The sequence below is a fragment of the Parasteatoda tepidariorum genome, chromosome 3 (genome assembly GCF_982258835.1).
Source record: "Parasteatoda tepidariorum strain Cologne lab strain chromosome 3, Ptep-v5.0, whole genome shotgun sequence".
Classification (NCBI taxonomy): domain Eukaryota; kingdom Metazoa; phylum Arthropoda; class Arachnida; order Araneae; family Theridiidae; genus Parasteatoda; species Parasteatoda tepidariorum.
The window spans coordinates 34,562,863-34,578,946 of record NC_141757.1 but is presented as its reverse complement, the minus strand read 5'-3'; the positions used below and the strand labels follow the sequence as shown (position 1 = coordinate 34,578,946).

The window sequence follows — 16,084 nt, the reverse complement described above, 5'->3', positions numbered from 1 at the left end:
TTTTTCTGCGAAATGTACGTCCCCTTGTCTTGTCTATTTTCGAGTTAAAACATGTGATCATCGTAGTTACCTTGACGCATGCTATGTATCAAAAACGGCAACCCTCATTCAGCATATTTTTATCCATGAAACATTATTTTAAAGGGTGTTTTTTATGTTTATTTAATGTAAAAAATTCATCCTTTCAGTGGGCCGATAAAATGAGCACCAAGCATGCTTGCGAACTAAACACTGGGGGTTCCACGTTCGGCTGACCAACCAACCGGAACATCTCTTCCTGCACCCCAGAGCCCGAGGTCAGGAAAACTGAGATGGGTACAGTTGACCTTATCTCTCCTAGACCTGTCGCTCCACTGAGTTCAATTTTAGTATGGTATTAGTAAATACCAATACAAAATGTGAGTTTAGTTTAGTTTTAAATGTAAAAAAGATGCGATATTACCAATTTTTCTGTTAGTTACCAAATCATTGCTCAGTTGAAATTGGTCAAGTATTAATTTTTGTTATGACTTAATGTTTTTGGTATTTTTGTGTTAACAAAATATGAAGACTGCTCATTAGAACATCTGTTTTAGAAAGAGCGCCGAATGTATATTATAAATACTTAAAATATGTATTTATTACTCAAAATATGTAATTCTTAGCTCTGAAATTAAAAATGACATTTATGTATTCTAACACTCATCGCATTTAATGTTTGTAATATTAAGCAGCTTTGTAACATCTAAAATCTTTGTAACATTTATAATATAACTACTTTGTAACATAACTACAAAATCTCTAAATCCGTATAAGGAAATTTTCTCTACGGCGAATTTTTCAACAAGAACCAGTGGATTTACATTAAAAGAGATTTCACTGCATGAATAATCACAGAGCATGAACTGATTCGCAGAATTCCTTTCATTACTCTTTGACGAATGTGAAGAGTAAGTAATTATTTCGAGAAAACCTCTTCACCAGAATCCTTTCGATTTTCTCCCATTTTTACAAGGTAAGGACTCCCTCCAAAATCTATGCTGTCTAAGCTATATTCAACAGAAGTGAAGGCAATTGTAATACTCTTTCAATAAATAAAATGAATTAAACCATATATTAGAAAAGTGTGAAAAATATCTCTATTTTTAGTTTGAATTATGCCATAATGTTTGTAAAAACTGCAATATCATGAAGAAATTGTCAGCAATTAGCGAAATTTATTCCACATTTTACTGATTGGGGTACTAATAATCTTTTACCCACTTTATATTTCATGTATTATTAGTTTTGCATAATTCCTTCATAATTCATGTTGCAGAGTGTGCATAGAAATTGTAAAATTGATATAAAACTGAAATATCGAATTATAGCAAAAAGAGATTAGCAAAAAATCTGAAAATCAGCATAAACATTTACGTTAATAGATGTGCATTTTATCAACGCTTTTTACTGGGTGTTAAGAATTGCCACGAGGCGGCGCTCATCATATAACACATTATTATTCAGTTGCCATTCAACTCTAGAACAGAGAACATCTCCTGTTACTCAAAATGATCTTGTCAATTTTATGTTATTAAGTTTGTAAATAAATGTTTATGTTTGTTACAGTCCGCTACTTAATAGCTCAATATATCACGAACACTAAACAAAAAGTGGTCATCGCCGAGCACGAAGACAAACCGAACGCTTGTGGAAATTTAATACGAAATCGAAACGAACAATGGCTTTGGAGCAAATAACAGTATTTAACCGAAAACGGGGTTATATACGAGGACAATTGACAAGGATTGAAAATGCACTTCAGCAAAATACTGATTTACCTGTGGACAATACGGACATCACTCAAAAATTATCAACTTTGGATAAACTTAGAACAAAGTTAGAGGATCTACGCAGCGAATGCTATTCTACTTTGTCGGATGAGGATTTGCCTGCTTTTGAAGAAAGTTTAGATGGGCTGCAAATTGACCTCGAAACATGCGAGGTAAGCTTTCAAAAACTTTTAAATCCAAATTCTAATTCAATTGAAAATAGTTCGTCCTCTGGTAACTGTAAACTAAAATTACCGTCAATTAATCTTCCCGAATTTTCAGGTTTATATGTTGAATGGTTGTCATTCAAAACGCAATTTATGTCTTTAATTGACGATAACAAACAGTTGTCAGAACAACAAAAATTGTTTTACCTTCAGTCGGCACTTAAGGGTAACGCTAAACAATTAATTACGGTAAATGATACGTACAACAGTTTATTCGAAGCATTGAAAAAACGATTTGAAAATACACGGTTGCTAATTATGAGTCATATTGGTGAAATATTTAATTTTTCTAAAGTTAAATGTGAATCTGCGTCTAGTTTAAGACAGATGCTCGATAAAATTGAAAGTAATTTGCGATCATTAAAACAACTAGAATTAGAAACGAACCCTCTTTGCGAAGCAATATTAATTTATATAATTATTCAAAGAATTGATATTGAGTCACGTAAATTATACGAAATGGAATTGGGTTCGGAATTACCGAGTTGGGAAAAATTTATGGAATTCTTAACTAAAAGATGTCAAGCGCTAGAAAATGTAAACAGAAATTCAGGCGAATTTAAACGGGAACCAACCACGAAATTCAAAACTCTAATGGTGAAAAACGAAAACAAAAATAATTGTTTATTAGGATGCATGGAATCCCACCCTATTTTCAGATGTAAAAAGTTTATCGATTCTAACGCAGATGATAGATTAAAATGTGTTGTAAGGAATAAATTATGCTTTAATTGTCTCGGATTTCACACAATGTCTAAATGTAAGAAAATTCATTTAAAATGTAAATCTTGTAACAAGAATCATAGTACAATGTTACACGGAGCGAACTTTTTCTTCGATAGACAAAATCAAAACAAAAATACGGGTGTGGCGCCAATGAGCAGGGAAGAAGGAAATAATTCAGTTTCGGAACAAGAAGTTACGCAATCACAAATGCAAAATGAAATTAATAACAAACCGCAAGAGGCACCATGTTTATATTCTTTTAATGTAAATAAAAATGTTCTTCTTTCTACAGTGAAAGTTAAAATATTGCAATCGAACGGAAAATATTTGCATTTGACAGGGCTATGCGATTCTGGAAGTATGAAATCTCTTATTACAGAAGAGGCAGCTAATTTATTGGGTTTAAAAAGATCGCGTTGTAGGTCAAATTTAATTGGATTGAAAAATACAGTATTTCCGATCACTGAGAAGATTTATTCGCGTATAAGTAATGATGAGGAATCATTTAGTAAGGAACTCGAATTGTTAATTTTGCCAGAAATAGCCGGAAATGTTCCTTCGGAAGAAATAAATATTTCTAATTTGAATTTACCCGAAAACGTAAAGTACGCTAATCCTAATTTTTATTTACCGCAAAAAATATCGATTCTTTTAGGAGGAGACGTATTTTATGAATTGTTAAAAGGAAATCAAATTCGATTAAGGGGTAATTCTATTATTTTAATTGAAACAGTTTTCGGGTGGATGGTTACAGGTTCGATCCCCTCTACACACCCACATGATTCCAAATGTTATTTCATTCAGGACAATGTTGATGAAGGGTTAAATAAATTTTGGGAAATAGAGTCAATTGGGATAGTTCCAAATGATAATACAGATGAGGAAAGTACTGCTTTAGCTCTCTTTAAAAATTCTGTAGATTACAAAAAAGGGAGGTATCAAGTTGGGCTACCATGGAAACATGATTTTAGGGAATTAAACGATAACTTAACTGTAGCCAGAGGACGGCTAGATCATTTGATTAGAAAATTTGAGAGACTCTCAGAACTGTATGAAGATTATCGTGAAATTCTGAAAGACTATGAAAATCAAGGCATCATAGAGAAGGTCCCAAAAGACAAAGTACAAACAGATAAACCGCTATTTTATCTACCATTTTCCATGGTTTACAGAGAATCAGTCAGTTCCAGTAAACGAATAGTTTTTGATGCCAGCTCACATGAAGAAGGTGAACTTTCCTTAAATGACTGTTTATACGCAGGACTTAGCCTAAATCCCCTGATATTTAACATGCTCATATTTTTTCGTTTGAATGCTGTGGTGATCTTAGCAGATATCGAAAAAGCGTTCCTTCAAATATCGTTGAATGAGACAGATCGAAATGCAGTGAGATTTCTTTTTCCAAGTTCAAACCCGGCCATAAGTGAGCAGTATGACATAAATATTTTTAGATTTTGCAGAGTTCTTTTTGGTGTCAACGCCAGTCCTTTCTTGCTTTCTGCCACAATTAAGGAACATATCAAAAAATATCAAGAGTTGCATCCCGCTACGACGAATATGCTCAATGAATGTCTATATGTCGACGACTTCATAGGAGCTCTCGACGACGTGAAATCTGCCTTTCAGATGTCGGACGAAGCCAAGAAAATTATGGCAGAAGCAAGCATGAATCTGTGTAAATGGAGTTCAAACAGCAAGGAACTGGTACAATTATGGAAGGATTGCGGGTTCGAAACCCATCCCATTCATTCGGAAGCCAATCCTACAGCCAATTTACACAAAGTTCTAGGACTGCCATGGCATGTGCATGAAGACTACATCTCTGTAGAACTGAAAGACTTGCTTAAATTCGATGGAAAAGAAAGCATTACTAAAAGAATTGTTTTAAGAACTATCGGAAAACTGTTCGACATATTGGGTTTTCTTAGTCCGTACACAATAAGACTCAAGTGTTTACTCCAAGACTTGTGGCTTAGAAAGTGTCCGTGGGATACGGAACTTCCACCAGACATTCGCCAACAATTTATTCAGTGGAGGTCTGAGTTAGCTGTCATTTCTAAATTACAAGTTCCTAGAACGATTCTAGACTCCAGTCTAGATGATGCCAAGGTACTTCAAATTCATGTATTTTCGGATGCCAGCCAAAGAGCATACGGAACAGCAGTGTACCTAAAAGTGAAGTACAGTGACAAAATCACAGTTAATCTTATCGCATCAAAGAGTCGTGTTGCTCCATTAAAGAAACTGACTCTTCCAAAACTAGAACTAATGGGTGCATTACTTGCAACCAGACTCGCAAAAGAAATAGAACAGATTGTAAAACGAAAAGGATCCCCCACAGTTCATTTTTGGACAGATTCCCAGATCGCATTTGTGATATAACGTATAATTTTTCCTCCTTTTCCCTTCTTCATTCAGATACTTCCCAAAATCACAATTGGCCAAATAAATGGTAACCAATTAACAACACAAAAGAAACATTTATTAATAATGATAAAAGATTAGAAAATTAATATAACCAAGACATTAAACAATTCGCTTCCGCTCTCCACCAGAGCGTTCCCTCCTCTGTCTTTTTACAACATCTACCTTGATGACAGCGCCATCACAACATGGAGGCATGACACCCCCCCGACAAGATTGCGCTACACCTGGTATAGCGAAATCTGATCCACACAGTTGGATAATATATATATAAAAATATATTTAACACTTAATTGTAAATAAAATATATGAATAAAATACTTGTTACAATTACTTACACATAAAATATGCAAAACGAGAATGAAAATAGTAGAAATATGACAGATGTATAGTTGCCTGGTTATAACACATAATATATACAAATCAAATTTCTATAAAACTGATATATATAAACAATTACAGATGAAAAGGATCCTTGATACAATATTGCAATAGATATTAAATTTCAATAATTCTCATATATATATTTACAGATGAAAAGTAGCCTTGTTATAAAACAGGTTATCATATGTTAAATTGTGTTTTAATAAGTACACAAAACATTTAATCACTTACTAGTCTTGATAGACCATCAGCATTTTTTAATTGAGCACCTGGGCAGTGTGTGATATGAATATTGTACCTTTGGAGAGCTAAAGCCCACCGTTGCAACTTAGCAGATTGGGCTGCTGACTTCTGTAAAAATATTAAAGGATTATGATCAGTTATAATGTCAATATTCGCACCAAACACGTAATTTTCGAACTTTTTAATCGACCATACTACTGCATACGCTTCACGTTCAATCGTAGCCCAGTTCTGCTGCACTTTGTTCAGTTTTTGGCTAGCAAAACTGATGGGGCAAAGTTGACCGTTATCATCTCTTTGGGATAAACAAGCACCAACACCATAGGAACTTGCATCACACTGTATAACATACGGTTTTTTAGGATCTGGAGTATAAAGAGAAGGAGCTTCACTCAACTTCTTCCTTAGTTTTTGGAAGGATAATTCCTCTACGTCAGTCCAAGGAATAAGCTCTGGAACTTTCTTTTTGGTTAAATCCGTCAGTGGTTTTGCTATCTCAGCATAATTTTGTATATAATTTCTATAATAATTAAAGAGACCTAACTCACTTTTTAAAGCTGACTTGGTTTTAGGTGTTTCGATGATTTCAATAGCACGAAGCTTTTCAGGATCTGGTTCATGTCTACCATCTCCTATAATATGACCTAAATACTTGATTTGTGTTTTTGCGAAAACACATTTCTTGACATTAACAGTGAATTTTAGATCAGTTAATTTAGACAGTACCATATCTAATTGTTTAAGATGCGTATTCCAGTCACAAGAAAATATAGCTATATCATCGAGATATGCTTTGCAGAATTCACGATATTCCATTAAAGCACTGTTCATCACTTTCTGAAAAGAAGCTGCTGCGTTGCGGAGACCAAATGGCATTACCTTCCATCTATATTGGGCTTGATGAGTTTTAAATGAAGTAAGATCACGGCTTTCCTCTTCTAAAGGAATTTCCCAGTACCCTTTTAATACATCTAGGCAGGATATAATTTTTGCATGTCCAATTTGGTTGATGAGGTCTGATGAATTTTCCATTGGGTAATCAAAGGGTTTTGTTACGGCATTTAATTGTCTGAAATCGATGCATAAACGCATACTACCATCCTTCTTTGCCACGCAAACTACTGGGTAAGCAATATCTGCTTCGCTGTGCTCAATAAGACCTAGATTTTCTAATTCTGAAATTTGTTTGTCAACTTCAGTCTTTAAAGATTCGGGGATTTTGTAAATGTAGGGTTTCTTCCTCTCAGCACCTGGTATTAATCGAATTTTATGTTCACCTACATTAGCGACTTGTACTTTACCGGAGAATAATGATGCATGCTTGTGCAAGAGTTCAAGCAACTCTGTTTGTTTACTTTCTTCTAAATGACTAACATCTACCTCAATGTCATCTTTTCCTAACGAAGGTGTTATAATTGGTGTGGGATGAATTTCACCAAATTCAACATCATCTTCAAAAATAACTCCCACGGTTTGTGTTCTAGCATGAAAATGTCTTATTTTGTTAGCATGAATATGTCGCACATTGCCATCCGTTAATTTAACCTTATATGAATTAGGATTAACTCGTTCTATTATTTCGCCCGGTCCTGTCCATCTTGCGTATAGTTTATTCGAAGAATCCGGAATGAGTAAATAGACTAATTCACCTTTCTTAAACTCTTTCATTCTTGTACTTCGATTAAAATAATAAGCATAAGAATTTTGTTTCTTAGTCGTAGTCAAAGAAGCGAGATCTGCGGCCTTTTCCAAATTTATTTTTAATTCCTGTAAATAATCTACAGCCGAATTGCTAAGATTTAGGGGTAATGGAATCTCACCTGACCAAGAAGATTTTAGAACTGACAAAGGGCCTCTAGCTTCGCGTCCATACATAAGTTTAAAAGGAGATATTCCCGTCGTACAATTTGGTACTTCGCGGTACGCAAAAAGTAAGAATGGAATATGTTTATCCCAATCGGTAGGATCTGAACGGATAACATGGTGTAACATCTGTTTAAATACCCTATTCCATTTCTCTACTAAACCATTTGAAGCTGGGTAAGATGGGGTGGAAAATCGAGGACTTGTTCCTAGCCTATTTTCAAATTCTTTCGTCAATTGCGAAGTAAAATTAGTACCCTGGTCACTACAAATCACTTCTGGAATTCCGGTACGCAGGAATATCTCTAAAAGGGCATCGCATGTTGTCTTAGCAGACAAATTTTTTAGTGGGACGACTTCGGGCCATCTAGAATTTTGATCAATTAAACATAAACAATATTTATGTTTTCTACCCGAGGGTGGAACAATTTCTCCAATTAAATCTATATTTACCGTGTGAAAAGGATATGGAGCTCTAACGACAGGGGTTATGGGAATTTTATCAGATTTTCGCTCCGGACTTTTTAATTGACAATTTTCGCAGGTTTTACAATAATTTTCAACATCTTTTGAAACATTAGGCCAATAAAAAGATAATTTTATGCGTTCCTTAGTTTTTCGTATTCCTAAATGATTCTCATTATGAGCTAATTGAAGAACTTTATCCCTATAAATTTTAGGTAATACTAATTGATATATTGTATCGCCACAAATTTTATCTTTATGAAATAATAAATCATCCCGCAAAAAGAAATTATTCTTTTTCAAACTAGCATCTTTAAAAGAATTCTTTAAAGTTAAACAATCTTTCTGCATTTCTCGAAATTTATTAGCCTCCGAATATTCATCGCTAGAACTGCATAATTTATTAGTATTCGACATTAAATAAATACCGCACCCTGTTTCACTTTCTTCTGATTGTGAAAATGAATCCTCTGACCTTGATGAACTTTTATTCATTTCTTCCCCCTCGTCTACTGACGGGTCGCATTCTAAAACTAAAGTGTTTTCGATTTCAGCTGAATCATCATTTTGATAAATCAAAGAATTATAAGCGTCCGGTGTAATTAAACAAGGGACGTTTAGTTTATCTGTTAAAGCAAACAAAATATTTGAACTATAAAATAGACAATCGTTAGGGTTTTTATAATAAACTGGCAATATTGCTAATTTCGCCTCGACTTGTTCTTTAAATGCGGATTGTAAAATTATTTTTCCCTTAGCTTCTATTTCTAAAGACGGAAGTAGGGTCGTATTCAAAATAGAGATCTCAGCTCCGCTATCAATGATCGCGTCTATTTGTCTACTTGCAATAGAAATGGTGACTTTTTGTAACGGGTACAAATTAATTTCATTTAAGGTTTTAGAACTCTGCAAATGTTTCGAATTTACATTTGTAACAACTGCAGTATTATCACTGGATTTATTCATAGACGTTTGTGTGTTACTTCGCGTTTTGTTTTGAATATCATTACCGGTTTTATTTGAATGATCATAGTATTTATTTCTTCTATTTGGGCAACTCTTAGCCATATGTGAGTTACTAGAACAGATATAACATTCGCGTGTGTGGGGAAAATATTTGTTTTCTCTAGTAAATGGGGATTTTCTCAAAGGTGGTGGAACATACTTAGTGTTTCCATTCGGATTGCGATTGTTGACCGAATTATCATACAATTCTGAAAAATTTCTACCTTTAGAGGTAAACCAATTATCGCACAATTCAGCGATCTGCCTAGGTTTAAGCCACGTATCTAATTGTTTTATTCTAACATAGCTTCGCGTTTCGTTGTCTAACGCACTTAGTAATCTATCGCTAACTATTAATTCATTCAGCGTTTCAAAATCTTTTACATTTTTAAGTTCACAATAAAAATCCCAATTGGCTCTTACTCTACTAGCAAATTGCATATGGTTTTCATTTTTAGATCTTTTGGCATTTAGAAAGTTTTCTAGACAGGCTTCTGGGGTAGGTTGAAATTCTTTTAAAATTAAAGCTTTAACTTTAGGATAATCTTTTATTTCTTCCGCGTTTGCATAAACTACCAAATGTGCCGCTCGTTCACCTAACAAGTTAAATAATATTTCGACTTTTAATTCTTCCGGAACATTTTTTATTACAAATGCTTTTTCAAGAGACGTAAAAAATAAATTCCAAGATTCGGGTTTACTAGGAACGGAAATAGTTAAGGTTTTAACGCTTTTGATTAATGTTTCTAAGTTGTTATTATTTGAACTAAAATCATTTCCTACATTTGAGTTAGAGCTATTACTTTCTGTCTGCATTCTAGTTAATTCTAATTGTGCTTTAACAATCTCAAGCCTAGTCTTCTCGAGTTCTAATGCTGCTTCAGTTGTTGTTTTGTTTTGATTCTTTTCTGCATTTAACAATTCTGCTTCTTTTCTCTCTCGTTCAATACGTTCGGAAACAGTAGTAAATAAAAATTCTTTAACAAAATCAAAGTCATTTTTAAATTGATCACTTTTTTCTATCAAATCTTTTAAATCAACAACTCTATGCTCCGATTTTACTTCTAAACCTAATTCTTCGGCAGCTACTACCAAATCTTCTTTTTTCATCCCCCTTATGTTAAACATAATTGTTCTATTTATTTCTATTCCCAAAATAATTATAATTTCTTTAAATCTCCTACAACTCTCTACTTTCTAATACAATTATTCTTCTCTTTCAGAATATCACTTAAAATCAATACTTCTCATAATTCAATTCTTAATTGTTTTTCATAAACAGAATATGATAAATCTCATACCTTGATTTATGCTCTGTTTCTCGTATGAGAGCGTGCTGTGATATAACGTATAATTTTTCCTCCTTTTCCCTTCTTCATTCAGATACTTCCCAAAATCACAATTGGCCAAATAAATGGTAACCAATTAACAACACAAAAGAAACATTTATTAATAATGATAAAAGATTAGAAAATTAATATAACCAAGACATTAAACAATTCGCTTCCGCTCTCCACCAGAGCGTTCCCTCCTCTGTCTTTTTACAACATCTACCTTGATGACAGCGCCATCACAACATGGAGGCATGACAGCATTGTTCTGGATCAAAGGACCTCATCATAAATGGAAACAGTTTGTTTCCAATCGAGTGAAAGAGATTCAAGCCCTTAGCAATCCTGAATCTTGGTCACACGTTCCCGGTAAACTCAACATTGCTGACATTCTTACTAGAGGAGTTAGCGCAGAAGTTCTTCTGAAAAATGAGGCCTGGTGGTCAGGTCCCGAGTTTTTAAGGAAAAATGAGATTTCAGTGTTTGAGTGCACTAATTCTATTGCTGAAAACTCTTACCTTTCAGAGTTAAAAAAAGGTTCCGCTGTTGAAGAGGATATGTGTTTTGCTTTAACTAATCAAAATGTTATGTTTTATAATTACCTACTTCAACTTACCAATAATTTTTCTAAACTTGTTCGTATAGTTTCATATATTTTTAGATTTATCTATAACTGTAAAAATCCAAAGAACAAGGCAGGTAGGTATTTAGATTCTGAAGAACTGAACAAATCCGAAACTTTTCTCTTAACATTTGCCCAAAGTGAATATTTAGAAGAATTGAATGCTTTAATGAAAGGTGAGAATGTGAAAGGTAAAAGTAAATTGTCTTCTCTTAATTGTTTTATTGATAAAAAGGGTCTTATACGTGTTGGAGGTCGAATTGTAAATTCAAGTGTTAATGATTATACTAAACATCCAATTGTCCTTCCAGCAAAACATCCCTTAACCTATATGATTGTATATTATTTTCATTTGAAATATTTACATGTCGGAGCACAAACTTTGTTGTACTTAATACGTCAAAAATATTGGCCTGTGAACGGCAGAAATTTGTGCAGGTTGGTAATACACAATTGTGTTACGTGCACAAAAAACAAACCACTTTTAGAGCAACAATTAATGGGTCAGTTACCTAAAGAACGAATCGAACCTTCTCCTCCATTTACCATAACAGGTATTGATTTTTGTGGACCATTTTATATAAAATTTAAAGGACAAAGGAAAGGTGTTTTAAATAAGATATATGTTGCAATTTATGTATGTTTCTGTACTAAATCAATACATTTAGATTTTGTAAGTGACTTAACATCAACAGGGTTTATAGCTAGCTTGAAAAGATTTTTTTCTAGAAGAGGTAAGGCCTCTAAAATTTTCACTGACAATGGACGAAATTTCGTGGGTGCAGACGCTGAACTGAAACGGCTTTTCAAAATTATTAATTCACCAGATGAACCTTTGGCTCAATATTTTGCCGAGGAAAAAATCGATTGGCATTATAACCCCCCAAGATCACCAAATTGTGGAGGATTATATGAAGCCGGCGTTAAATCTTTTAAATTCCACCTAAAACGGATAGCGGGAAACTCCAATTTTACTTTGGAAGAATTCATTACAGTTTTAGCAGAGATTGAAGGAGTATTAAACTCCAGGCCATTGACTCCATTGTCAGCTGATTTCGAAAACTTTGATACCCTAACACCTGGGCATTTTCTTATTGGGAGACCCATCACTTCCATTACAGAACCCCAACTTGCAGATATCAATGAAAATAAACTCAGTAAATGGGAAAAGATTTCTAAAATTTCTCAAAAAATTTGGAGACTTTGGAAGAGAGATTATTTAAGTAATCTCCAAGAAAGCCACAAATGGCAGTTCAGTAAAGATAATGTTAAAATTGGAACTTTAGTGTTGGTGAAAGAAGAGAATTTGCCAGCAACTAAATGGTTAACAGGAAGAATTGAGGAAATATTTAAGGGAAGTGATGGGAAGGTAAGAGTTGTAAATATACGTTTGCCACAAGGCAATATACTTAAAAGATCAGTACGCAACATTTGTATTTTACCTATATATTAATTCTTGTGTTAAAATTTTCATTATAATTGTAAAGTTGAAATTACGTGTATGTTTATTTGATGTTTTGTATGAATATTGTCAATTTTTCATTTTATTTTATTATGTAATAAGCATTGTAATTAATAATGATTGGATTTAAACATCCAATCGGCGGGGAGTGTTAAGAATTGCCACGAGGCGGCGCTCATCATATAACACATTATTATTCAGTTGCCATTCAACTCTAGAACAGAGAACATCTCCTGTTACTCAAAATGATCTTGTCAATTTTTATGTTATTAAGTTTGTAAATAAATGTTTATGTTTGTTACAGTCCGCTACTTAATAGCTCAATATATCACGAACACTAAACACTGGGTAATCAGTATGCATTACTTTAACGGTTTATTTATTCCAACAATAAATAGATTTAAGCCATGTATTCGATGTAATGACAATAAAATTGACGTGAAATTAAATACATGAAACAGCAACGAACAGAAATCAGCAAAAAGGTTTCTCAATATATATAAAAAAGCATTTACTTTGCGCATATTTTAACTTTTATTATGTAAAAATGTGTTTATTGTATTATCATGATGTCGCATACTTTACACCTAAATTTATATAAGTTTGAAGAGCATATTTTGCGCAATATTGGTTACAGCGAAACGCAAAAATATATTGACATTTTACGTTGTGAATGCCAATTGTTTGCGTACATTTCACGAATTACTTTCGATCTGGGAAACTATTAATGCATACATAATCAAGGTACAGATTCCACAGAAACACTTTCACCACAATTATAGCATTGAATACCTTCTAAAGAATACTTTCGTTTTTCTCTCTTTTCGCCAAAGCTTCTATCTACTTAATAGAAGTGAAGGGGGGAAACCAATAAAAGAGTTGTTGTCAGAGATCCCCCCCCCCTCGATCGATGCCCTGAGTTGCAGATTGAAATTTAATTTGTGAGAGAGAACTTAAGTGTGGAGTAGCCGTATTCAAATTTAAAGATTTCGCCCTGTGTCAGAATTGCAAATGTCTGTGCAATCAAACTCATCATCGATTTTTTAATCACACTTCTGCCCGGGTTAAAAGTTGGGGTGTGAAAAGAACAAAAAGAGAAAATGAGAGTTGGAAAGGAGGGGATAAAGGCCATCATTTCAATTTGAACTTTTCCCTACTTTATCCGATATGCTTTAAGTGTAATTTAATAAATGTTTCAGCATCGAGGATGAATAAATTCGTATTCTTCTATTTCGGGGGTGTAGAGATCGATGTAACGAATGTGACTTGCGCGACGGTGCTTATGATATAAAATGCTATTCGGAAATAGTGTATGATTTTCGGAAAATGAGAAAGTGAAACTGAATTTCATTTGGATGGAAATGACGGTGATCGAAATAACAATTATTCTAGAAGAGACCCCCCTTTTCAACCCTTAATAACTTATGGATATTTGATAACTAGGACTGGAAGAGAACCATTGATTTATGCGCTGTGATAATAGTTAAGAAACTGGATAAATTGATTTTTTTTCCTTTTATAAATTTAGATGGAAATAAAAACAAGTGCCAAAGAATATTTTTAAAAGCTTTTTTAAGGTTGATTTCTTGAAGCATGACTTGTAATGATGGAAACTTAAAATTAAAAGTCAAAATTGACATTCTTGGTAATTATGATATTTTTGGGTATTTTTTTTGTTTGTTTTGTTTTCTATTTCGTTTAATAACTTTGTAATCTGGGCATAGTTAAAAATGCATGCTTAAGAAAATGAACACAACTCAAAATGCTTGTCTAAGAAGATGGACGCAACTCAAAATATGTCTTTAAAAAAACCGATATTGCTGTTTAAGAAAATATAGACATTTAATTCCGTTTATCAAAAATCTGTTATGTTTTTTCAAGAAAAAGTATAATATTAATACAATAAATAATAATTAAAAAATATAATAATATGATAATTTAAAGTATAGTAATTAAAAAGTATAATAATATAATAATTAAATAATTCAAAAGTATAATATAATTTTTTTTAAAGAAAAAGTATAATATTATAAACGAATGGATCCAAATAAAACCATGATGCCACCTATTTGACTAAATCAGTGGTTCCCAAAGTCTCCGCGGAACCCTGGAGTTCCTTGGTAAAGTAAAAGGGGTTCCGTTTGCTAGTACTTTTTATACCTTGTGATGAGTTTTGAAACATCTGATTATAATTAGATCCAATCTATAATTCATAATTTATTTTATCCTTCGCTTGACCCACATAAAAGTATTTTAAATAAAATGCCAATGAAATACAAGCGAATTTTTGAAAATAAAATATTATATTTTTAATAACAATGTGTTAAACAAAGTATGAAAAGAACTAATATTTATAAAATATGACATTAGCAATTCCTATCACGCTTTTCAAATCAAAATAAAATAACTAAATTCTTTAATAAAGAAATATGTTTCCCTCATAACCGGTTTCAGCGTTTATAGCAGTTCTTTAAAGTTTGCATTTTAAAGTAAACCAAAACTCGGCTTATTTTCAGCTTAGACCAAAGAGAAATTTATAACTAGACTAAATAAATATAGCAGACAGACAGCAAATTTAACTGTCGTACCTAAAACCTAATTTCGGATTATTAATGATAAAAAGATTAAACATTTTCATCTCTCTAATTAAAAATTTTAAAAATAATCTTTTTTAGGTTAAAACGTTCACAATTAATAAAATGAATTTTATTTATAAAGTTGTGGCTCTGTCAAAAAATAGTCGACCCTTCAGGATGCCGTAGCCGAAAAAAATTGGGAACCGCTGGCCTAGATCAATAAGTGCATATTTTTTTTAAAGATTAGTCTTTCATAAAATGATATTAAAGGTTAACAGTTTTTTGTACCAGACAGTCATAGGTCCTATAAATTTACAATAGTGGTAATATAATGGTGTCGAACTGATTTATTTTTAAACCATTTTATCGTTTAGTTTACTGAATACAAAGAGATAGTCCTAGTCGTTTCGGTTGATCGGAGTGGCCCTTTACCCCTTCATCATCAGGTGAGGATCGTTGAGGTGTAAACCTTCCTGTCCTTGTAGCCTAAAAAAACTGGAATTAATAAATAGGCACATTACTCTAGTAAATATCATCATGTATGATAAAATTTGAAAGTACATAAATATAGCAATCAATACATAAATAAATATAAAAATAGGTATACATAACGCATAGATTTATAAAAACTTAAAATAAACAAAAATTATACTTCCTGTAAGCAGTTTGTCAGTACAACAAGACAACACAGACACGTTCCAACTATATATCACAACACTTAATCATCACTTCACCACACACATCACATCATCATGCAACACAACGCTTGGATTCCAATCAAAAAATTTTGGTCTTTCTCAGCGTCCCATTCAAATCGGATTTCAGTCAACACAATTCATTTTTCTACATTTTATTACATTCATATCGAATATTGTCTCATTATTATTGCCATATAAAATATTCTTTTCACTATATGCGCTCCATTGAGTTAGAAATTAAATGGTCGTTGTTGCATCACTTGTAAAA

At 32.9% G+C, this 16,084-nt stretch overlaps 2 protein-coding genes across 2 annotated transcripts; both read left to right on the top strand.

Annotated features, from left to right (window-relative positions):
- Positions 1 to 1,699: 1,699 nt before the first annotated feature.
- LOC147813731 (uncharacterized) lies at positions 1,700 to 5,125 on the top strand. The gene has a single exon (XM_087160064.1). It carries the CDS (start codon positions 1,700 to 1,702, stop codon positions 5,123 to 5,125), a length of 3,426 nt encoding a protein of 1,141 aa, XP_087016190.1.
- Positions 5,126 to 10,712: 5,587 nt separating this feature from the next.
- Positions 10,713 to 12,858, top strand: LOC122269855 (uncharacterized). Its single transcript, XM_087160063.1, has 3 exons — positions 10,713 to 11,017; positions 11,120 to 12,449; positions 12,847 to 12,858. The coding sequence occupies exons 1-3, from the start codon at positions 10,713 to 10,715 to the stop codon at positions 12,856 to 12,858; spliced, it is 1,647 nt and encodes a 548-aa protein (XP_087016189.1).
- Positions 12,859 to 16,084: the final 3,226 nt, after the last annotated feature.